Genomic DNA, 24,487 nt, shown 5'->3' with positions numbered 1-24,487 from the left:
TGATCGCTGGCGCATTTTGCCGATTGCCGCTAGTGTGAAGAAGACCTGATAGATCAGTAGTTGAGTTAAGAAAAGCAGTGGTGGTTGAAATCTTATCCGGTGGAAGAGACCAAGTAAAGAAGGGGGATCCGTGTCTCCATCAGAAGTCCTGGTGACAGATGATGTGCTGCAGATGGTGAAAGTTGCAGCTCTCTTTACTCATTGAGAATTTCCTACTGTTGGTATTATATAAATAACTGTAAAGGGGGGGGGGGGATCAGAACAGGACGTGTGAAAATGTTTGCTGCATAGTATGAATTCTGAAATTTAGAACTTTAGATTCATGTGGCAAGAATTATGCTCTAATAGTCTGTGTAATAATAAAAAAGCCTATTGCTGTGTTATAAATATGTGCCAGTCTGTGAAAGGGCTGTCATCTGATAAAGCAGGAATTTGCCCTACTGATATGGCATCTGTAGTCTAATAACCCCACTTGAAAAAAAATAGGCTTGTAGGATTGCAGCATTTAAGACCGGCATGAAGGTCGATTATACATCTCCCCGCCCCTGAACACATCTGATTGGCTGTCACTGAGACACGCTCCCTGTGACAATTGTGGGAATAGAGCTGTGTGTTGTCTGCAGAGCCGGCTGTGTACTTCCTCATTCAGGGCACATTCTGCTGTTTCCTGGCATGGGTGCTGCTTCACACTGCATTGTGGTGACAGGTTCAGGCTTTTCAATAAGGGCGGTGCAGAGAATGATAATATGGATTATACAGTAATCCATAGCAGCTGATGAGTATCCTATAGTGCTGACACAGGACATTATAGGGGATATTGAGCAATTCATGTCTGTGCAGCCCCGTACAAATATCAGTCATTCCAACGCTAAAACCGTCACTTTGGCTGTCACACTGTAGGAGCAGCCTAAGCAGGCACCACTAGGACGGCTGCGGCAGAATTTTATGGCCAATTGCTTCGTCCCTGCAGGGAAATTCCTCTTCTCCTCCCCCTCCCCTCTCCATAGTACAACACACGAGTTCAGCTTAGCTGAGCTGAGTGTGCAGGAACTGTCGCAGACTGCCAACCATATTGATAATGAATGATCCAATGCCATCCACACATGATCAGATTGTTATGTACTCTAAATTTTTAAATTACCCCTCCAAAAAAAAGGACAACTGAAGTGAGCAGTATATGGAAGCTGCCATATTTATTGCCTTTTAAGCAATGCCAGCTGCCTGGCTGTCCTGTTGTTCCCCTGCCTCCTATACTTTCAGCCATAGACCCTGAACAAGCATGCAGCAGATCAGGTGTTTCTGAGAATGGCCTCAATTCACTAAGATCATGCTGGAAATAAGGCAAGAGAAAACGAAGCTCCACACAGTGAGAGAGTTATATTATCTCTTCATTCCTTAAGTTACCACCTCTGTAGTTATTTTTACACTCAGCTAATTTAACAACCTGTGTTTAACTTTATAATTCTGGAGTTATTTTAAGGATTGAAGAGTTAACTTAAAGACAGAAGAGTTAACTTTAGGTTTGCCTGAGGTAAAATGTTTCCTGAATACTACATGCCTCATCACCATGGTGATAACTCTAGAAACGTTATTAAAGACAGGAGATAAGCTTAGTGAATTGAGGCCATTGTCAGATCTGACATTCTTGTTTCTGGTATTATTCAAACACTGCTGCAGCCAAATGAATCAGTAGGGCTGCCAGGCAACTGGTATTGTTCATTGATTCGAAATCAATATGGCAGCCTCCATATTCTTCTCACTTCAGTTGTTCTTTAAGTTCAGTGGTGCAAAGGCCCAATTCACAGTGGCCTCTAATGCCTCATAATGCAACCCTCCGCACTGCAATGCACCACCTATGCTGCCTTTCATTGGATAAAAACAATGATATTTAAAACAGTAATAATCACAATTAGTTGATGTTTTGGGTGTGGTAAATCAAAACAAAAATGTCATTGGACCTCCTCTAGCTACCTATACAGGGAATCCTATCTGGATACTTATGCTGACGACTACCTCTAGGGGCACCGGTCTACTGCATCGCAACATTGTGCATGACAGCGTGATTGTGAGGCTAGGATCACACTAGGCAGTAGGGATGATCAATGAAATGCAAATTGTTCCGAAATGATGCACATTTTTATGAAAATATATGCAGTTTGAAAACAGACCAATCAATTTAAACCCAGGTTTAAATTGATTGGTCCGTTTTCAAGCTGCATATACTGTATTTGCATAAACATTTGCATATCTGTGATCATCCATACTAGGCAGGAATACGCTATCGTTTTTGCCGCTAATCTGAGTCTGAGCCGCATGTAAAAGCGCATATACAATATGAGCGTTTTACAGCGTGCGTCTTTGAAAACGCACAACTTGCTGCATAATTCTCAAAAAAGCATGTAAAATGCACATAATGTAGATGAATGGAGATATAAAGGGATTAATTTTCGCTTTTTTTTAATATAAATATGATACTGTATTTTACTCCATTGATGAGGGGAAATGATGATCAAGGCAAATGTACAGTACCAAAAAAACACATGAAAAAGGCAAATGCATGCAAAAAAACGCACGGTTTTCTGCAATGCCTACTACACATACAAATCATTATATCATTATTTTTTTTTTTTTTGTTATTCGCTTCAGTGTCTCTTCAAGGGCTTTGCCTCTGCTATAGGATACCAGGGTTTCGAAATCGCAGCTCTTCCTGTTCAGTCAACCAGCGCCTATTACCTGTAAAGCGCCATCTAGTGGCTGCAGCTCTGGCTTTGAGTCCGCCTGAAGAAGTGTGATATAAATGTCTTGTTTTGTCATTCTCGCCTATGCTTCTCAACTGAAAGATCATGTCCAAGGCGCTGCGGTCAATAGTAATTGTATGTATGTATGTATGTATGTATGTATGTACGTATGTACAGGTTTTTAGTAACGGAAGCCATGTCTCTTCTCCTGGCAGCAGAACAGAGGGAGGGCCTGGCACGGGCGCTTTGACCCCCTCAAAGTGCTTTGAGAAGTTACCACAGGAAGCTGGGCCACTGTAATGATTGATGTGTTGACTTGTCTCCAGAAGTGAAAAAAAGCCCTGGCAGGAGCCTCAGTGTGGCATTGTTGCTGAAACTTTGGCGGTTAAGTGAATAACATTTGGGGCAAACACAGTTGTTTCTTGCTAAACTAACCTAGCTTTCTTTGCCTGGACCCAGTCTCTAGGCCACGCCTCCCTCCATCGCCTAAGCTGAGTGGCAGGTACACTCCCTCTCACAACTCTGTAACCCAAGATGACACTACCCAACTGCGGAGGGCTCCTGCCTTAGCCACTCCCCTTCCATTGCTAACTGCTGGTGGGAGGGGCAGTAGTTGCTACAACCAGGGCTGTGGAGTCGGAGTCGGGGCAATTTTGGGCACCCGGAGTTGGAGTCGTGGTTTCAGAAACTGGGGAGTCGGAGTCGCATGATTTTTGTACAAAATCCACAGCCCTGTTAAGTATTATGCTGAATACACCAGGGCTGTGGAGTCGGAGTCGTGGAGTCGGAGTCGGGCAATTTTGGGTGCCTGGAGTCGGAGTCGGGAAAAAATGCACCGACTCCGACTCCTAATGAATTTGTAACTGTAATTAAAATAGAAAATATGATAAAATGTTCTATTTCTCAGATAATAGTCATTAAAAATAATGTATATATACAGTAATAGCTGTGCTTAGTCTACAAAAATGAAATAAACCAATCAAAATTAGTTACTTGTGCTGCTTCAATAAAGCAGTCCCCGTATTTTTAAAGTCAGATATACATATCTGATTGTGACTGTATATATGATATGTACACAGGAATCTCTTATATACACTAAATAACCTCTATGCTGTAAGTATAAAGCCTGATGTGTAGCTGTGTCACTAATAGAGATGGTCAACGAGATGGAAATAATTCTGCATTGATGCTGATTTATGCAAATGTATGCACTCCCTTTGCTGATGAAATCAAATAATTTGATAGGTTATTAAAATTTGGTTTGGTGACAACAAATTAAAGGGAAACTGAGACGGGTGAAAAGTAAAGTTTTATACATACCTGGGGCTTCCTCCAGCCCCCTTCAGGCTAATCAGTCCCTCACTGTCTTCCACCACCCGGATCTTCTGCTATGAGTCCTGGTAATTCAGCCAGTCAGCGCTGTCAAGCCGCATGCCGCATGCCGCTCCCACAGCCAGGAACATTCTGCACCTGCGCAATAGTGCTGCACAGGTGTAGTATGCTCCTGGCGGCGGAGTGTGTGCATGTGCACTACGCCTGACTGGCTCAAGTACCTGGACTCATAGCAGAAGATCCAGGTGGTGGAGGAGGACAACGAGGGACTGATTATCCTGAAGGCGGCTGGAGGAAGCCCCAGTTATGTATAAAACTTTAATTTCATCTGTCTCAGGTTTACTTTGTTACACAGTAGTACTATACTCTACATATGCACTCCCCACAGAGCTGCAGGGAATCCACTGAGAATGCTGTGCACATTGAACACAGAGGTGTTGTCTGTTTACAATCCCCTCATTCCCCTGCAGAATACCTGCACATCATTCTTACATGTACCCACACTTACATTGCCTAGGGCCTGATAGATGTTCTTTGTTCCGGTTTGTACCTTTTACAAGTACTCTTACCAAGGACTAGTTTTAGTCTAAAGGGAATAAATATAGTAGTCTACATATCCTTCTCACTTCAGTTGTCTTGTAAAATTCCTAAGCGTTGGCAGTTAAGAGACGAATTTCATGTTACATACTTTTAATCGACAAAATTGTAATATGCAAATTAGAGGAGTCGGTGGAATCCTAAACTGAGGAATCTGAGTCGGTGGATTTTTGGACCGACTCCACAGCCCTGGAATACACACGGTTCATTCCCGCATCGAATGCGCCGCTCGATTCCCGACGAATTGATTATTCCCGAACATTTCCGACCGCTTTTCGATGATTTTTAGGTCGATTGCCATGTAAAGTATGGCAAATCGACCTAACGATCCATCGAACCGCGAATCGGACATGCCAGAAATAAACGAATTGACGGGAATCGAGCGCGGGAACGAACCGTGTGTATCCAGCATTAGACTAAGGAGTCGGAGTCGAGGAGTCAGAGTCTGAGCAATTTTGGGTACCCGGAGTCGGAGTTGGAGTCGGAGTCGTGGTTTCAGAAACTGAGGAGTTGGAGTCGAAAGATTTTTGTACAGACTCCACAGCCCTGGCTACAACCATGCCTGCTTTTCAACAGAGGGAGAGGGTGAGTGGTTTATGTGCCACACCCTCTTTCCAGAAAGCATTGTGAGAGGCCAGGACTCTGCATTCTGAACATACCTTTATGACCTGATCATGGGACACTCACTGAGGATTCATGTCTACCTGGGCTTTTTATCCCAACAACTATCGCAAACTAACAACTATTGCAAAACAAAAATTAATAAAAAAAATGCATATAAATGTACATTTCTCCCAGATTAAAGTGCATTATACATTACTTTTTGTTCTTATGTCACTGTCACAATAGGTAGTGAAAATCTAACATGTTTTGGACTAGTCCATCTCTTCATATGGGATTCTCAGTCATTTCTTTTTATATACAAAAGCCGTTACAAAACTGCAGTTGCAGCCCAGCTGTCATAATAGAGTGCAAACAAGTAGGCAAGCTGGCTGACATCTTTGTAAAGATCCTTTCCAGGGAGTGCTTTTGTAAAGAAAATCCTGAGAATCCCCCATCAGGAGATGGACTAGTCCAAAATGTGTCAACTTTTTACTGTGACAGCAGCATATATATATATTAATTTTTACGTTTTTTCTTGATGGTGGCCCTTTTTTAACCTGGTTGTCTAGTTTAAAACCTATTGTTATCATACCTTGTTCAGCAAGTTATTTGTATGCGTGTGTGGTTCTGCTTAATAATTTATAAGCACTGACATTTCTGCTTTATCAGATGTTGTGGGTCTATTTTACATGACTGCATTTCATTTGTGTGCTAATGTAACCGCCAAGCTGTGCGCTGCCTTTCATACACGCCGAACAAGAGTCTTGTCTTTCTAGCCAAACAGGAACTGTCTTTCTCAATGCGTGACTCTCCTTTGTGTGTTAGCTGGATACTGTGTGCCCGTGGCCTGGCAGCTGCGCTTGAGCTTTGCCCTGAGTGAGTGGAAGTGCCTCTTTGTTGGTTGTGTGAGGAGCACGTGTGTCTGTGGGCGTGCCTGTAACACAGCCATCACTAGTATAAAGGTTCCCAGCTGCTGCATGACTGTGCCTGTGTCTTCTCTGACAGGAGGATGCTGCGTGTGGCGTCCTGTACCTCCTTACTGCTGCTGCTCAAGGCGGTGGTCGGATTGCCCTGGTTCCAGTCGGTGGGAGCTGTCCTCGTCTTCTACCTCGGCTCAGGGGGATGGAGGTTCCTGAAGGTGTTCTACAAGACCCTGGGGCGAGATATCAAGTAAGTGGAATATTTGATGTTAATGCATCTATTGACTAATGGTAGGAGGGAAAAGTAGACTTGCTGGCCTTGTGTGTCTCATTACCCAAAGCCTGTGCAGCGATGCTGAGTTTCCCCCTTCCTGGGCTCAGGCATAATGTAGCATAAGGCAGCATTTGGTACAGCATGTTCTCTGAATACTTTATGAAGCTATTAAAAGAAAAGGTTAGGAACGCATGCAAGGTTTCAAAAAGGCTTCAAACAGGACTAAAGTGTAAAATAAACTTGCCACGGTCCTTTAGCATCTAGCTGGTGTAGCAATAGGGGAGGCAGAGGATATGTTGGCACCAAGGCCTTTGTATTAAAGGGTTCTTGTGCATTAGTGCTTTATTGATGCTGTAGTGGTAATGATCACTGAATAGTGCTAATTGTTAACAAATCATTCATTTCCTCCTCTTCTTACACCTCTCTTGACCTGAATACTCAACTTGTGACCCAAGAAGATGGATTACGACGTTCATGGCAACAAGCATTCCCCGTCCCAACTTCCTGGTGACGGGTATACGTGATGTCACATGACGGGCATGAACGAGAGTTCAAGCGATCGCGGTATTTGCGCAGGAGTCATCGGCGATCTTAGAGATCCGTTCCGCCGTGGTGATCGTAATTGCTGCAAATCGTTAAGTGTTGTTTATGTAATCACGTGGTCACTTGTTGCTCAAAAACCTGCTGGTCGTTGGAAAAATCATGTAGTGGGTACAGGATTTTACACAGTGAAATGCCAGTTTTTTGGCGGTCTGGTGAATTTGCACTGAGGCCCATAGCATTGTAACTGCACTACTGGAAGGGCCTCCGGGACGCACACAGCACCGGTCTTCAGTTACTGTAGGACAGGTTTTTTTCTGGGAAGCTAAAACTTCAGCCCAGGAGCTCTTGTGTGGAAAGTAATTGTGCAACTGGGCCTATTTCTTCTTCCATTTAGGTATCTGTACTGAAATATTGACAGTTGGAAGTAGGATGGACACTTCAGGCGATCCAACAGTCTTTCTTGCATAATCTGAGGAAGAATAAAGCGGGTCATAGAGCCCAAGTGAAATACTGAAAACATGTATTTGAAAATCTTCATATTACCAATAAGAACCGGTAGGAGACAAGTCCTTATCACTAGCGTATCGGTGCATGCATTTAAAGGATACCCGAAGTGACATGAGATAGACATGTGTATGTACAGTCCCTAGCACACAAATAACTAGGCTGTGTTCCTTTTTTTCTTTCTCTGCCTGAAAGAGTTAAATATCAGGTATGTAAGTAGCTGACTCAGTCCTGACTCAGACAGGAAGTGACTACAGTGTGACCCTCACTGATAAGAAATTCCAACTATAAAACACTTTCCTAGCAGAAAATGGCTTCTGAGAGCAAGAAAGAGATAAAATGGGGAATTTCTTATCAGTGATGTCACTTCCTGTCTGGGTAAATGTCTGTTTGACACAGGATTGCTTTAAAGAATAAGTGTCCCCACAGTGCACTTCCCCTTTCATTTACACTTCAGCTTTACGTTCTGTAAAGCTGAAGTGTAAAAAAAACTAAAGTGAGAAAAATATGGAGGCTGCCATATTTGTTTCTTTTTTTGTTTGTTTGTTTTTTAAAACAATACTAGTTGCCTGACAACCCTGCTGATCTATTTTACTGCAGTTGTGTCTGAATAACACCAGAAACATGCATGCAGCTAATCTTCTCAGAGCTGTCAATAAGCTGCATATTCTGCTTGTTCAGAGTCTATGGCTAAAATTATTAGAGGCAGAGGATCAACAGGACAGCCAGGCAGCTGGTATTGCTTAAAGGGAAATGCATATGACAGCCTCCATATCCCTTTCACTTCAATTGTCCTTGAGGGCTCGTTCACACTAAAGGCGTTATTCTCCTTTCTTTTTTTTTTTTGTTTTAGCACTGGCGATGTTTCAAAATCGCTCTGAAAGCCCTTACACCATTATTCTCTGAGACAGTTCACATCTGAGCAGTTAGTTTCCAATCCTCTCAGAAAAGCGATGCATGGGCCATTTTTGAGGCGATTTTTGCCTCGATGGAAGGTATACGAAAAACGTAAACGCTAACAAAATCGCTTTGTGCAGCGATTGCGTTCGCTTTTTTAAGAATAAATACATTGTATATATTTTCCGGATCTAAGAGTTCACTTCCTGAATGATGTCAGGAAGTGAAAAAAACGCAATCGCTCGGCAAAACTGCTTAGGAAAGCTGTTCACAAAAAACAGCGCGCAGGTACCCAGCCGGGAATGAGAAAGAAAAATTGCGTCAATGTGAACAAGGCCTTAAAGTGACTTCTATAAAAGGTTTTGTCCTTGTTCTAACTAGAATTGACTGGAGGGTCATTTAGCTTGAGACACACTATCTTCATGCTAGTTGGTTTTAAAGTTGGCTATTGTAAAGTCAGAAAAACTGATTTGTATATGAACTCAGACTCAAACATTTATAGCAGCAAACGTTTTTAAGAACCTGAGCAGCTTGTTTTAAATCGCTCAGTATAGGTCTGCCTTGAATATAAGATCCAGTAGTGTTTTTAGATGATTTCCAGCATCTCCCACTCACTACAGTGGCATGCAGGTGTTGACAGCCTTTTATAGATTAGAGCTCTATGCTGCCTCCTGCCAGTAGATGTCCCTAGCTGGTGTTTTAAGGTGCGTACACCCGTCAGTTTTGCGCAAACGACCCATTGTTTGGACATCCAAACAAACGGTCGTTCGGACGTCAAATCGGGCGTGTGTACAGTCTGTCGTGCAGCTGGACCTTACAGTCCGACGTGTGTATCCGACGCAAATCCGATGTGTGTATGTACTTAGAGACAAGGTCTCCATACCGGGTAATAAAAAGCTTATTTCTCAGGAGTCAAACCGTAATGCTATTCCAGAGGAGCCCGGATAACCAAAGGTAAGTATTGTAGTTAACTCTCAAATATGATTTCAAGGGAACCTGAAGTTAGAGTTAAATGGAGGGTGCCATATTTATTTCATTTTAAACAATGTTAGTTGCCTGGCAGCCCTGCTAATCATTTTGGCATCAGTAGAGTCTGAAGCACACCCCGAACCAAGCATGCAGCTAATCTTATCAGATTTTTGTCAGAAACCTCTGATCTGGATGGCTAAAAATATAATGCTAGGTACACACCATACAATTTTATAACAGATTTACCTGCCAGATTGATTGTCTGCTCTGAATTTTAATTTTTCTTGGTTGTGTTTTTTTTTAATTTTTTTTATTTGTTTGGTTTTTTTTTTCCCCCCGATCAATTTTCATAGAACTAAACAAAAATCTATTGGAAACCGGTAATAAAAATCGTAAAATCGATCAAAATTCAGATGTGACGTTGGAAATCGATCTGGTCGCTAAACCTACCAGAAAATTGTATGGCATAAAAGGCAAAGGATTAGCAGGCCTGGCAGGCATCTGGTATTGTTTAGATTTAAATCAGTCAGTCTCCATATCCCTCTCACTTCAGGTCCTCTAAGTCAAATATGTTGATTTGGAAAAAAAGTGACACGTAACAATGCGTTTCGTAGGTCTGGCCCACTTCATTAGGTAGTGTTCTGGATTGACTACACGTTCTCACTGATACGAGGTGCTCATACCAGTGTGAGTGTAGCCAAACCAGCACAATATCTGAAGTGGGCCAGACCCATGAAATGCGTTGCTACATACCAATAACATTCAAATATATTTGACTTCGATAATTTTTGAGAGTTAAAGAGAGTCTGAAGCGAGAATAGATCTCGCTTCAGACCTCATATATAGAAGGGGCACTTGTGCCCCTGCTAAAACGCCGCTATCCCGCGGTTTAACGGGGGTCCCTGTCCCCACAAATCCCCTCCGTAATGCGGGGGAGCGCTTCCTGGTTGTGGCAGGGCTAACCGCCGCAGCCCTGCCCCACGTGCGTCTGTCAGCGCGTATCTCCGCCTCTCCCCCGCCCCTCTCAGTCTTCCTTCACTGAGAGGGGCGGGGGAGAGGCGGTGATGCGCGTCTGATAGACGCGACTGGAGGCAGGGCTGCAGCCATTAGCCCTTGCCTCCAGGAAGACAAATCCTACGACCAACTTTTGCGGGGGGTGGGTTGGGGGTGAAGGGACCCTCGTGCAGCCGCGGGATAGCGACGTTTTAGCAGGGGCACACGTGCCCCTTCTATATATGAGAGCTGAAGCGAGATTTAGTCTCGCTTCAGTGTCTCTTTAAGTGCAATACTTCTTAAGTATTGTTATCTAGGACCCTCTGTAGTAGTTTTACTGTAGATTCAGTTTTTTTTTTAAACTTTGCATTTGGTCCCCCTCAGAAGACGGAGCCGAGGTTGCTTAAAAAACACAATAATTCAGCCTCCAGCAATCGCTGGAAGCTGAATTATTTCATTCCCCCACTATCCATGTCGGCCTGGAGGGGGAATATTAATTAAATGGCCCGGACTTGTGCAGAAGCAGGATCAGCCATATTCCGGCTGTATCCTGCGCCCAAGTCTACCTGCGCCGATTTCAAATGTACTCCCAGGGTGGGCGCTGTTGCAGCACTCCGCATGGAGATAGGTAAAAATAGCTGATCTCTGTCGGGTGCACTCTACTGCGCAGGCGACTCTTGCCTGCGCAGTAGAGCTGCCGACAGCGATCGTCTATTTCCACCTATCTCTGCGCGGAGAGACGATCCTGCGCTGGAGCCGGGAAAGGGAAATATTTACATCGCTGCCGTTCCGAGAGGATTTTCGCCGCCGCCGTGGGTCCGAGGAGGATGGGGAAAGCCTCCATAGGATCCGGAGGCTTCCTCCACCCGAGGTGAGTACACGCCAGGGGAGGTTTTTTGTTGTTTTGTTTAAGACCTGAGTGTAGACTAGTTTACTCCACAAGCAGAAAATCCAGTTGCAATTGGGCAATCTCCCATTTTGTGTAGCTTTTGGATAGAGGCCTGCATTGGGTCAGTTACCCGTTTTTGTTTTTTTTTCTTGTTTTTGTTTTTATCTGGTTGCAGGGAAGTGGTTCTGCAGGTGTGGGTACCAGATTCATCAGAAAACTGGTTGTGGTCCGGTGCGAGTAGTGTGGATGTGGCTCTGAAAAATTAGACACGCACAGGGCATCAGGTCGGGTACCTGCAGGCTACCCGCAATGCAAGTCAGGTCGGGTACCCATTTTAATTTAATCGGGTTGCGGGTCTTCAGGTGCGGGTACCAGATTAACCAGAAAGCGGGGCTGCGGGTCAGGTGCGGGGCTGAAAAATTACACCCGCGCAGGCCTCTAGCCTTGGATTCAAATGCTCACAGACAGTTCCTATACTTATTACAACACGTAGAAGGCTCCTGCTTACCTTGGTTCTGTTTTTCCCACCTTTTCTTTCCTCTTTGAGGTTCTCTGACGTGTCAAACAGCAACATCTTGTTTTAGGAGGGAGTGTTGTGGCCTCACCCATCTAAAGTGCCAATCCCCCACAGGGCATATAGGCTACATTAGATTTGACAGATAACCTGAACTAAACTTTACTTCATTCGATCTCCTCCCTGCCATGCTCTGCATCCCTAAATAAGATGGTTTCACAGTTGCCCTGCGTCAACTCTGTTTATTCTGAAGAACGTGCAGTTGTTGTGGAAGCTGCCAGCTTGCTTTCTGCAAAATAGAAACCTCATCTCAGCTGGGTCTTTTGTTATAAGTGACATTTGTCGCTAGTTCCAGACATTAAAGTGGTATCTCTGCCTCTAAAGTCTCCTGAGAGGCGTCTGGTGTGACTTTCTATGAGAGGTTACTCAGCACTGTTTTTCGCACCTGTTCACTATACAGACTTGACAGCAAAAAAGAAAATTAAAATAAATATTTCCTAAACACCCCCCCCCCCCCCCCAAAAAAAAAAAAAACAGTGTGAGTTAAGCAAACAGACTTTATATACTTTATTTTTATTTTTACTTTTTATGTGTGGAAATGTCTTTGAGTGAAAGGCCTCTGTGTGCAAAACTTTTCCAGCGTTTAGATACTTTAAAGGATCTACATACCTGGTCAGGTCATATCCTAATCATCTCCTACCTTTGACTTTTATGGCGAAAGGGTGAAAATTACTAGAAGATGAAAAAGCCAGGGTGACTTACCACTAGGCCGAAGGTGGCAGTAGTCTGGAAATGGTGGCGTTTGTGAACTGTTTATGGGCACTGTGGTGAAAGGGCACTGTGAGTGGATGAACCATGTACTTGTGTCACTGGTCTAGTTGTGACTCACAAATGTGATTTAAAGGTGGCCATACACTCGTTAGATTAGCAGCAGATATATCATCAGATAGATGTCTGATCTATGTGATGTGTTTAGGAACATTTTTTTACTAGGAACAGATTTCCAATGACCGATTTTTATTTATTTTATTATTTTTTTTTTTTTGAAATTACTGCTCGCTCCCTAGTACTCCAAGCTGCATAAAGGTAATTGGCTTGAGCAAACGAGATGAGAGAAGGCAGACTTTAGAAGCAGTAGGGATAAAGGCAATTCTAAAGATGGCCATACACTTATAGATTTGCAGCAGATTTGACCATCACATAGATTTCTGTCAGATGCCTGTCAAGTTGAATCTGACAGGAATCTATCTGAGTGCCACACACTAGAAACAGATTTCCAATACATTTCAGAATCACCTAGATTTTCCATCCTGTCAGATGAAATCTGCAGTAAATCGATTGAATGGGAAATTTGATAGAATCGATTTCTGATTGATTGTTTCTATAGAATTGATCGATGGCTGATGTATGGGCCCCTTAATATTACTCTAGGAGAAAACACCCGCTGCACACACATTACTATCACTACAGGTACATTACCATCACTATAGGTATTCAGTGCAGGTCACATGCCAGTATTATGAAGCAGGACAAAAATCAATTATGCTTAACTAGTGACATTTTAAATACCATTTAGAATAAGGGCACAAACTATATGAATGAATTAAAAACTTTTGTGAAAATAACTTAATTAATAAAATGGCTTTTTTTTTTTTTTTTTTTTTTTTTTACAAAATTATAAATTTAGTCAGTGCTTGCCCATTGTAAAATCTTTCCTCTCCCTGATTTACAATTTGCAATTTATCACAGGTGGTGACCTCTTTAGTCCTGTCAGGTGATCTCTGCTGAATGTTTGGTTACCAATCGTTCTAAAGCCAGTAGAAAATATAACTAAATTGTACAGAAAACTGCACAGTATGGTGAAAATCGATGTATAACGATTGTTATCGATGGGATCAGAATGTTGGATTGTTTTACGATCAAATTGGAAGAGAGAAAATTCGCTAAATCTATAAGGCCTGCCTGGTTATGTCCCCGATCAATCTCTATGTCCCAATCTATTGCCACGGCTCTGAGCTTAGCCCACGTCTTCACCTATAGGCAAGCCCCCGCGTGAACAGGACACGTTATTTGTCTCCTGTTTACGGTTACCTCCAGGTCTTAACGTGCAAGGCATACAGACTACAGTAGAGAGGACAATAACCCACCAGGGCAAGTAACACAGTTCAATAGTTAATAAGTATCACACAGGGCTATTACCTTGATTCAGGAGGATGAGGCGTTGATTGCCAGTGATAACAGATGTATCAGGAACAGGCAGTGAAGGATCCAGGCAATATATGAGAGAGTTCATGCAGGGTCCACGTGCAAGGATTAGTTCAAGTATACTTAATGTTAAGTAACAAGCAATGGTCGGTCCTGGTAGCAAGCAAGAGTATCCAGTTAACAAGCAGAGGTCGGTCCAGGCGGCAAACAAGTGTCCAGAAAATAAGCAGTCAGTCAGTCCAGGCGGCAGGCAAGGGTATCCAGTTAACAGGCAGAGGTCAGACCAGGCAGCAGGCAAGAGTACCCAGGAATCAAAGCAAGGGTTAATAACCGCAGACAAGAATAGTCAAATACAAGCCAAGGATCGAGATCCAGTAATTCAGAAATGTGCGCACTAAGCAACTAGCCACAGCTATGCTTATCACGCGCAAAGACTGGAAGCACTCTGCAGGTTTAAATACATCGGTCCACGATCCGCACATCCAATCACACAGCGGTACACCTACCTAGGTGTCAGCTGTAACGTCAGCTGCAACCGCGCTGTCAGCTGACTGTAGTCAGCTGACTATTGTTTACATCTGTGTAGGGTGTACTGGGAAAGCGCCTCCTGACACGTGACATGAGATAGACAAGGGTATGTATAGCAGCAGCGTCATCAGCGGGGAACAAGCGACGAGACCCGGAATCAACAGATTCTGCCCGAGTCTCAGCAGGAACACCAACAGGCAGATACCTTTTATAAAATCGACTTGTTTATAGGAACAATTGATAATTACTTTCAGTCGTAAAATTGTCAAGATCGCATCTGATGAAAAAATTGTTCTGTTAATGGGCACCTTTATAAAGATCTGTAGTAAACTAGCATATCTGTGATTATTCCATTTCCCCCGGATGTCTCCTATGATCCTTTACATACCGTAGTCTACTGGATTGTGTTGAGTCATCTGTTGTTGTTAGTTCAGTGCATTCCCCAGAAATTGGCACGCAGACCTGAGCGGACACTGAGCCTGTCACAGCTCTGTATCCCCCGTAGTGTGACCCTCCCTACTCAACATCTGTGTTTTTAACACGATAAAATCTGACATACAGCCATGCTTGCTGGGCGCTCTGCCAAGCATCATGTACCGCACTCAGGAGGTCAGAAGGAGGGGGAATGGGAGGCGCCCTGCTGCAATGAGCTCAGTAACACCAGCACTACTAATTACAGCAAAGGATTTGGGACACTTGCATGAGCAGCAAAACAGGCAACATTTATCAACTGCTTTATAAACCGCTTTCATATTAGAATAGAGGTATAGTCTGTACATCTCCCCGGCGGGAGATGCACTCACATCTACATACTACATCTCCCAGCATGCATTGCAACCTAGCAGCTACCTCCAAAGGTGGAATCTTTGAACTGTGACCCCAGGGCACGGTGATGGCGCACTCCAAAAGGATGAGATCTCTGGGACCAGGGGGAACAAGAAGGGAAAATGAACAGGGGCAGCTTTGCCTCAGGTTAAGTAAAATTTAAGTTGGGGAATGAAGACTAACCCGCTTTTTACCTCTGCTGAAGTTTGTACGCATCTTAAGTTCCTGTATATTGTACAGTTGTATTGTTTTTTTTTTCAACTACGACAATTTACATACTCCAGAAAAGTGCTAGTGTAAATAAATTGTTGTAAAAAACAGCATCTTGTGTCTACCTTGGGGAGGTAAGTCGACGACTGCTAACCCCCCCCCCCCCCCCCCCCAGTTAGTTTTTATCCTCCTGGCGCCTCTGTACAACTGTACAATGATCGTATTCACCCCTGGTGGAGGGGACTTGGCCTCCTTCTTCCAAACTACAGAGAGCGACTTCTTATTCCTGAGTGGAGACAGGTCTAATGCACCCCACCTGCTCATATAGTGCTTGCCTGGATGGTGACCCAGACTTGGGAGTATAACATACTTACCCTTTCACTCCCATATTTCCAGTACATACTACACTACTGTATATAGGACTCTCGGTGTCTCCCCTTTTATCCTAAGTTCCTGTATAGGCTGCTGCAGAGGATGCTGGGAAGTGGGAGACAATCTGTGAGAGCTCTAATACACTCATCTTGTTGCTGTTAATCCCGGAGGCAGACTCTTGATTGGAGCCTGATTGAATTGTTGAATAAGGTTTATTGTACTCCACCCTTTTCCACCCACTCAGCTGCCTCCAGTTTAGAGGGGACACGGCCTGTTTATCTCTTCTACGCATACAGTTGGATGCCATCCACTCGGGAACCAAGCTTGTCATTGCAGCAGGACAGACGGGAAAACTGCTTTGAATCACAGATATCAAATTACTGACAGATGTGTTGAGGAAGCCCATGCCTTGTGCATTAGTGTCACAGACTCTGATTTGCTGAGGTAGGAGAGTGCTGCATCACTCCACCAAACCCACACTGGGTTCTTTTACAGTGGGCCTGAACTCTTGCACAGGAGAGAAGGAAAACCTAGAGGAATTGCACCCTGTATGTAGTTAGTTTTAGCCTGATTCCCCCTCATATGTGATTAATCACAAGTTGTAATTTGATCCCTCAGCTGGCTGCCACGGCAGAGCAGCTTATTGATAAACAAGGGCTGTGGAGTCGGAGGATTTTTGAACCAAATCCATAGCCTTAGTAAAAATTAGACTATGGAGTCAGACGGAGGAATTTTGGGTTTCTGGAGTCAGTGGTTTCATAAACTAAGGAGTCAGATGATTTTTTTGTACAGACTCCACAGCCCTGTGGTAAACACAGTATATTAACCCTATGTCTGCTTCCACGAAAGCAGAAAGTAGACACTGCAGATGTATTGCAGGATTTGTATCATGTTTTCTTTCTTTAAAGGTTATTAAGCTCTTTCTTATCTTTTAGAGCAGAGAGGAAGTTCTGAGTTCAGGTCCGTTTTAGAACGGGTCTTTTAGTTGGCAAAAGTCTACCACCACTTGGGTGTTATCAGATCACAGTGAGGATTGTTTAAAGAGAACCCGAGGTGGGATTTTATTATGCTAGTGGGGCACAGAGGCTGGTTGTGCACTCTAACACCAGCCTCTGTTTCCCCATGGTGTGCCTACAGGACCCCTCTGTGCGCCGCTATACCCCCCGCAGTGCTGGTGACACACAGCGCGTCGCCAGCACAATGTTTACCTATGCGCTGTCTGTCAGCGCCGCTCCCCCGCCTCCTCAGCATCAGCGCTACCCGCCCGCGTCCCTTCCCTCCCGCTGATTGAAAGGAAAGTGACGCGGGCGGGTAGCGGCGATACGGAGGAGGCGGGGGAGCGGCGCTGACAGACACCGCATAGGTAAACATTGTGCTGGCGATACGCTGTGTGTCTCCAGCACTGCGGGGGGTATAGCGGCGCGCAGGGGGGTCCTGGAGGCACACCATGGGGAAACAGAGGCTGGTGTTAGTGTGCACAACCAGCCTCTGTGCCCCACTAGCATAATAAAATCCCACCTCGGGTTCTCTTTAAAGAAAGGTAACTGTGCAGCAAAAATGAAAATACATAAAACAAGGTTCATAATAGAGCATGCCGTTTGGGGGGCAGAGGCTGGTGTCTGTATTACTTATGAGGGGCTGCTCCTCTAGCCCCCTCTCCGTATGGCAGCCTCCATGTTCCGCAGGAGAGCTCGCACTGGGCCAAATTTTGTAGTTCCAAGAAGCGTGTTCGCGAGCCCCGCAATGCATGCTGGGAGATGTAGTCCGTAGATGTGAGTACAGCAAAGTTCTTCACCAGGAACTACAAAATTCAGCACAGTGTGGGCTCACCTGCGGAAAATTGCGTCTGCCTTACAGACTGTGGGGGGGGGGGCAGCCCCCCCTGTAAGTAATGGTACAGATCACACGATAACACTTATGGGGAGGTTCATTTTATACATTTTCATTTTTGCTGCACAGTTGCCTTTAAATGTAGTCACATGCAGTACCTTCCGTGCCTACACATTATAATCTATCCAGTTAGCCCTAGGTTTATTACAAAAGCAGGGCTGGGGGGTTGGAGTTGAGGAGTTGGAACAATTTTGGGGTACCTGGAATCGGTGGTTTCATAATCTGAGTCGGCTGATTTTTATACTAACTCCTCAGCCCTAAACAAAAGTGCTGCAGGCGAGTGCTGCAATTACAGTGCAGGAGATTTGGACGTAGCCGGCGCCACCATAGGCTGTAATAGAAATTACGGCTATAGCTGCCCACAGTCAGTAACTTTGGCACCCTCTTAAAAGCAACTTCAGCTCAGTCTTCAAACACTGTATTTCGACCTCCAGCAATAGCTGGAAGCCGAATTATAATATTCCCCCACCATCCACGTAGACCTAGAGGGGGAATAGTATTTAACGCCGCCGGGAACTTGTGCAGCAGCAGGATAAGCCAAATATCAGCTATATCCTGCGCCCAAGTCTCCCAGCGGCCAATTCATATGTATGCGCTGCAGGAGCAGGTTACCCAGAACTCAGGCGATTGGCACTCTCAAGTAAGGGTCTTTTTCCACTTCACAGCTGAATCTTGATTCTCTTCTTTTACTTTGGAGTAAAGCAGGGGTGCCCACACGTTTTCAGGTCACGAGCTACTTTGAGAACTATCCGACCACAGTGACCTAGTGCTCTGTGGCATACCAAGCCCCCCCCCCCCCCCCTCCATTGGGCAGACTCATTATCCCATCTCCAAACATGCAGTAATTAGGCAACGTCCCCCATAAATATTCAAACGCAGATCAGCGTGTAACCCCCTAAATCAACGCATATTTAAGAAGCATCCCGGTTAATCAAAAATAATTGGGCTAGCTACCTATCAAATCAATCAAAAATAAATATAATTATTCATAGTTTCCCCATCCCAACATAAGTAGATACAATCACTCCACCCCAGTCACCTTTCTCAAGCATAGCAGAGTCCCTCCTACAAAGTAATTAGACCCCCCACAGTGCAGCGTATCCCCAAATCCAGTGTCCACCTATTGTAAAAATAAACAGATACTTACCTGCAGCCTGTGTGTCTCCTCTCTTCACCTTCTTCCCCTAGCTAGAGCCACTGTTCTTGCTGTGTGGCTGCTCTCATACAGCGATTCGCCAGCAGCATCTCTTCCTCCCTAAACCACGTGGAAGGGGAAGGCGAAGGACAGCTATCTCCACAGGAAGTGCTGGAGGGGGAGACGTCATTCAGTTGCATCTCTCCCCTTGCCACTCCTCTCCCCTCCCCTGGCTTCTCTGATTGGTTGTGTGCTGCTCTGCATTGGGCAGCAGAGTAGCACAATAGAACAACGCGGCGTCTGCGATCAAAAGCAGTGCCGGCAGTAAAGAATGACAGGCCGCTGCCAACGCTGCCGCGATCTACCCGACAGTCATTCGCAATCTACCGGTAGATCGCAGTCAACGTATTGGGCATCCCCGGAGTAAAGCTTCTTGTAAAACAGTTTTTCAGACAATACAGTAGCACAACCTGAAAACACAGATGTTCAGGTAAATGTTTTTCTCTTAAAGCTGTCGGTTATTTGGGGAGACCTGGTTACCTCCTGGAAAAGTGGATTCATGACTGAAAATCAATGAATCTTTAACGCTGGAGAACTTTGGCGCGGTTAAATGGTTAACAGGCAGTACAGCAGAGCCTTAGATCGATAGAGCAAACGTCTCTGTCGGAATCACCAATTTGTAGTGCGGACGTTAGCTGCCTGCTCTTGTTATGTTTGCCAAAGGAGGTCACAATTGGGAATTGAACTGCTCATTCACATTAACAGGAAACCCATCTCCTGAACAGAGACCACTAGTGGATCCAGACGGTGGGCTCATCTCAACAAATAGCAGCGTACTGCTAATTGCTTAAAGCAGACCTGAACTTTCTTTGCTGTAAAAGATAAGCAACAGTATAATCTGCAAAGAAAAAGCATATCTTTGTTAGTTGATACAAATCCTGCAATAAATCTGCAGTGTGTCTATTTCCAGCTACAATGGAGGCAGACCTATTCGCTCACACGCTTTAGGGACCTGAACCAGTTTTATATGCTCCTGTACTGCCTGATGAAGCGGGACTGTTGACCACGAAACGCGTTGCGATTTTATGGAGCTGTGAATAAATTGTATATTTTTTACTCTGCATTTGAGTATATGTCCACTACCAGAGGGAGGTAAGTCCACCTCGACTTCCCTCTTTTTATCATTTTTAGAACATTGTTTTACTCTGCTTGGCGCCTCTGTTCATACATATTACATCCAGACATATTGTTTACATCCTATTTACATCCTGTGCTTTCAAATTGGCTTATCTGCCATGGCAGTCAGATGACAATGGAAGAGATCAAATTACAACTTGTGATTAGACGCAACTGAGTGGGATTTAGACGGGCTAAACTTTCACAATATATACGGTGTGCATTTTTCTGTTTTTCTTCTGTCCTGTGCAAAAGTTCAGGTCCACTTTAACTATTTTATCAATGAGTATATGTATTTTGTTCAGAGAGCACATACAGGTATTATAACAATAACTTAAAAAAAAATAATAAAATAAAACTTGGCAATAGGCTTTATCCAAGTTGGTATACCTGGATATTTTACAAAGACTGGGAAATGTATGCAGCTTAAAGAGAACCTGTACTGAGTAAAATTATTTAAAATAAACACATGAGGTAACTTCAAATGAACATTACATAGTTACCTTGCCATCAGTTCCTCTCAGAAGCTCACCATTTTCTTCTGACAATGATCACTTCCAGTTCTGACAACATGTTGTCAGAACTGAAATATATCAGTTGCTGTCAATTTTATATCAGTTGCTGTCAGTTACAGCTGAGAGGAGAACTGATGTGTCCATGTTTCCCTATGGCTCAAGTGGGCCATGTTACAGTTTAACTGTGTGCTGACCAGAAAGCTGTTATGGGTAATGGCCATTTTCAAAATGGAGGACGGAGAATTCCATTGATCACAGTGGACAAACAGGACACAGGAGAGGAGAAAGAGATTGAGGAGTAGACTACACAGCAGGTAAGTATGACTTGTGTATGGTTATTTTGACTATTCACTTTCAGTACAGGTTTTTTTTAAAGCTACATATACACGTCTGATTTTTTCTTTTTTTTTTTTTTTTTTTTTTCCAAACGACCGATCATTCAAACCGCCAAGTGGATCCGTCAAAACCATTCTTATCAGCGGAACGATTGTTGGTATACACGTCTGACTTGACATCCAAACGTTTGGAAAAATCAGACGTGTATGTACCTTTTTATCATGAAACCACTCTTGGGATATGTTAAAGTATCTTCCTGGATACATCAAGTCCTCTTTAAATTACGAATAGTGATCACCCTTTACTAGTTCAGATTATTTCCTGTTTCTAGGATCTTGCACTCTTACCTTGCCTCCTACATCTCTGGCATGAAATTTAGGGTTAGTGTTCTCCCCAGGCTCTTTTAGCCGGGTGCTGCACCCATCTAATTTTGGTAAGCACCCGGCTGTCATAGTCTTGTCTTCATCCTCTTCCTGTCCTGTAAGCAGAGTGGAATTCCCCCTTCGCAACCTACCCAGCTACTTTTTCATGCCACACGACTGGAAAAAAATTCTGTGGAGAACACTGGGTTACCTTCTCACACACACTCTTCTCCCTGTGCCTGCACTCTGCTGGAGTACCCCAAGGCTCAGTTCTTTGTCCCCTTCTCTCCATTATACATATCTATGTTCTAGGACCGCAATGTCAAACTGGTCCTTCGAGGGCCAAGGTCCTCACACATTTTTGACACAGCTCAAATTAATTTATTGCTGTGTAGGAGGAAAGGGGCTGACACTACATGGATCGTGCCTTCTTGAGAGTGAGATTGGGGTGATCTAGAGCTTACACCTTTCAGAAATGCTACTCCAACGTGCTCTGGTGTAGGAGTTCAATATGCAGTAAATGTAGAGGATAAAGGGTGAACCGGCACTGTTGTAAACGTAGCTTTATTGAGATCCAGATTAAACCTCTGTACAATCGGGCACAGTGAATCACGTAAATTGGTGAACAGTAATCGCACATACCATTACGGGTGAGAGGTCAGTCTGGGTGCTGGTAGCCTGAGCCTGACGGCCATTTCGCACGGTGTAGCTCTTCTACGGAGGCTTCCACCGTACGGAGCCTCTGTAGAAGCGCTATACCACGCGAAACATCTGTCGAGCTCAAGCTACCAGCACCCACCGCACCCAGACTGTGCTCTCACCCGTAATGGTATGTGCTATTATTGTTCACCAATTTACGTGATTCACTTTGCCTGATTGTACAGAGGTTTAATCTAGATCTCAATAAAGCTACGTTTACAACAGTGCCGGTTCACCCTTCATCCTCTACATTTACTGTAAATGAATTGATGGGTCTGAATCAGGAAAGATGTGGTCCATCAGGTAGAACACATTCCTCTCTTTCTCAGTCCATCCTAAGCACTGGCATGGATCTGGCCCTCCCGGCCTGGAGTTCTACACCTGTGGTCTAGGAGCACTCATTAGTTCTGTCTTCCGGAATCCCCTATGTGCTGATATTGCCCAAATCTTCTTTCCTCCTCCTTGATCGTGTTTTAACATCTTGTGTTCCTGGCTGTCTTAAGGTCATCTCCTCCTTCATGTTCTCTCTCTTCCAGAAACTTAACACGAGCAAAGCTAAACTTGTGTTTTTTCTGACATTATTAATATCAGCAACACGGCAATTATCCAGTCTCCTTACATTTGGGTGCATGCAACACCTTATTCTGATGCTACAGTAATCTTCATTAATATGGACACGGCAGTGTTTTTAATTTATGCTGCGGGTTGTAACATGTGGCCATATTCCAATGAATAGATAATGCTTTGCCCTGTTTTTATTTGCATAAAAATCCAAGGCATGTAATCTGAACCTAGCAGGGTTGGTTCCACTTGATCATAAACTCTGCTGTACAATTCTTCAACCTTTATTTCTCAAGCCTCTAAAAGGGGGCATATAAGCATTGATTTGACAACTGCAGCACATCAGTGATTACCACAAGCCACAACTGCAGCACATCCATAGCGGCAGCCCATCAGTGATTGCCACAAGCCACAACTGCAGCACATGCATAGCGGCAGCCCATCAGTGATTACCACAAGCCACAACTGCAGCACATGCACAGCAGCAGTCCATCAGTGATTACCACAAGCCACAACTGCAGCACATGGACAGCGGAAGCCCATCAGTGATTACCACAACTGCAGCACATGCACAGCCGCAGCCCATCAGTGATTACCACAAGCCACAACTGCAGCACATGCACAGCCGCAGCCCATCAGTGATTACCACAAGCCACAACTGCAGCACATGGACAGCGGAAGCCCATCAGTGATTACCACAACTGCAGCACATGCACAGCCGCAGCCCATCAGTGATTACCACAAGCCACAACTGCAGCACATCCATAGCGGCAGCCCATCAGTGATTGCCACAAGCCACAACTGCAGCACATCAGTGATTACCACAAGCCACAACTGCAGCACATCCATAGCGGCAGCCCATCAGTGATTGCCACAACTGCAGCACATGCACATCGGCAGTCCATCAGTGATTGCCACAAGCCACAACTGCAGCACATGCACAGCGGCAGCCCATCAGTGATTGCCACAACTGCAGCACATCAGTGATTACCACAAGCCACAACTGCAGCACATGCACAGCGGCAGCCCATCAGTGATTGCCACAACTGCAGCACATGCACAGCAGCAGCCCATCAGTGATTACCACAAGCCACAACTGCAGCACATCAGTGATTACCAGAAGCCACAACTGCAGCACATGCACAGCCGCAGCCCATCAGTGATTACCACAAGCCACAACTGCAGCACATCCATAGTGGCAGCCCATCAGTGATTGCCACAAGCCACAACTGCAGCACATGCACAGCAGCAGCCCATCAGTGATTACCACAAGCCACAACTGCAGCACATGGACAGTGGAAGCCCATCAGTGATTACCACAAGCCACAACTGCAGCACATCCATAGCGGCAGCCCATCAGCGATTGCCACAACTGCAGCACATGCACAGAGGCAGCCCATCAGTGATTACCACAAGCCACAACTGCAGCACATCCATAGCGGCAGCCCATCAGTGATTACCATAAGCCGCCAGTCCATTAGATGCATATCAGAACCCTGCCCAGTGAAGGTGCGTACACACCTGTGATGTGTGTTGCCTGCCAGATATCGGGACCCGATTCCCTTGGGTGACATCGCTGGGGCAGCCTGTGCAGACGCATGTCAGCTATGTAGTGGACAACTTGTGCTGTTATACGGAGGTGCGGAGGGGTCTCTGGGTGGATCACTAGCGGGTTGGGGGCTGCCATACACAAGCTTGATTATCGGCTGAGGCAGTCATTATCAGCCACTTCAGCCGACTATAATAAAGTGTGTGTGTGTGTGTGTATGAGTCTAGTATTAGCCTAAAGCCAAATAGGACAGTGCTTGACCAAATAGTCATAATATCAGGCTCAGTGTGTTTCAAAATTGTAATCGGCACATAATGCTTCTAAATGTGTGGCTCCCCACCTTGCAACGTC

At 44.7% G+C, this 24,487-nt stretch overlaps 1 protein-coding gene across 1 annotated transcript in view; it reads left to right on the top strand.

Annotated features, from left to right (window-relative positions):
* SLC27A4 (solute carrier family 27 member 4) overlaps positions 1–24,487 on the top strand; it is a 131,392-nt gene that overhangs the window by 38,664 nt on the left and 68,241 nt on the right. Inside the window, exon 2 of the mRNA XM_068248577.1 lies at positions 6,276–6,440. Coding sequence (XP_068104678.1) covers positions 6,280–6,440 — 161 coding nt within the window. The 5' untranslated portion in view covers positions 6,276–6,279. The remainder of the gene's footprint in view (positions 1–6,275; positions 6,441–24,487) is intronic.

The sequence above is a fragment of the Hyperolius riggenbachi genome, chromosome 8, assembly GCF_040937935.1.
Source record: "Hyperolius riggenbachi isolate aHypRig1 chromosome 8, aHypRig1.pri, whole genome shotgun sequence".
Lineage (NCBI taxonomy): Eukaryota > Metazoa > Chordata > Amphibia > Anura > Hyperoliidae > Hyperolius > Hyperolius riggenbachi.
This window is presented reverse-complemented; position numbering and strand designations above follow the sequence as displayed.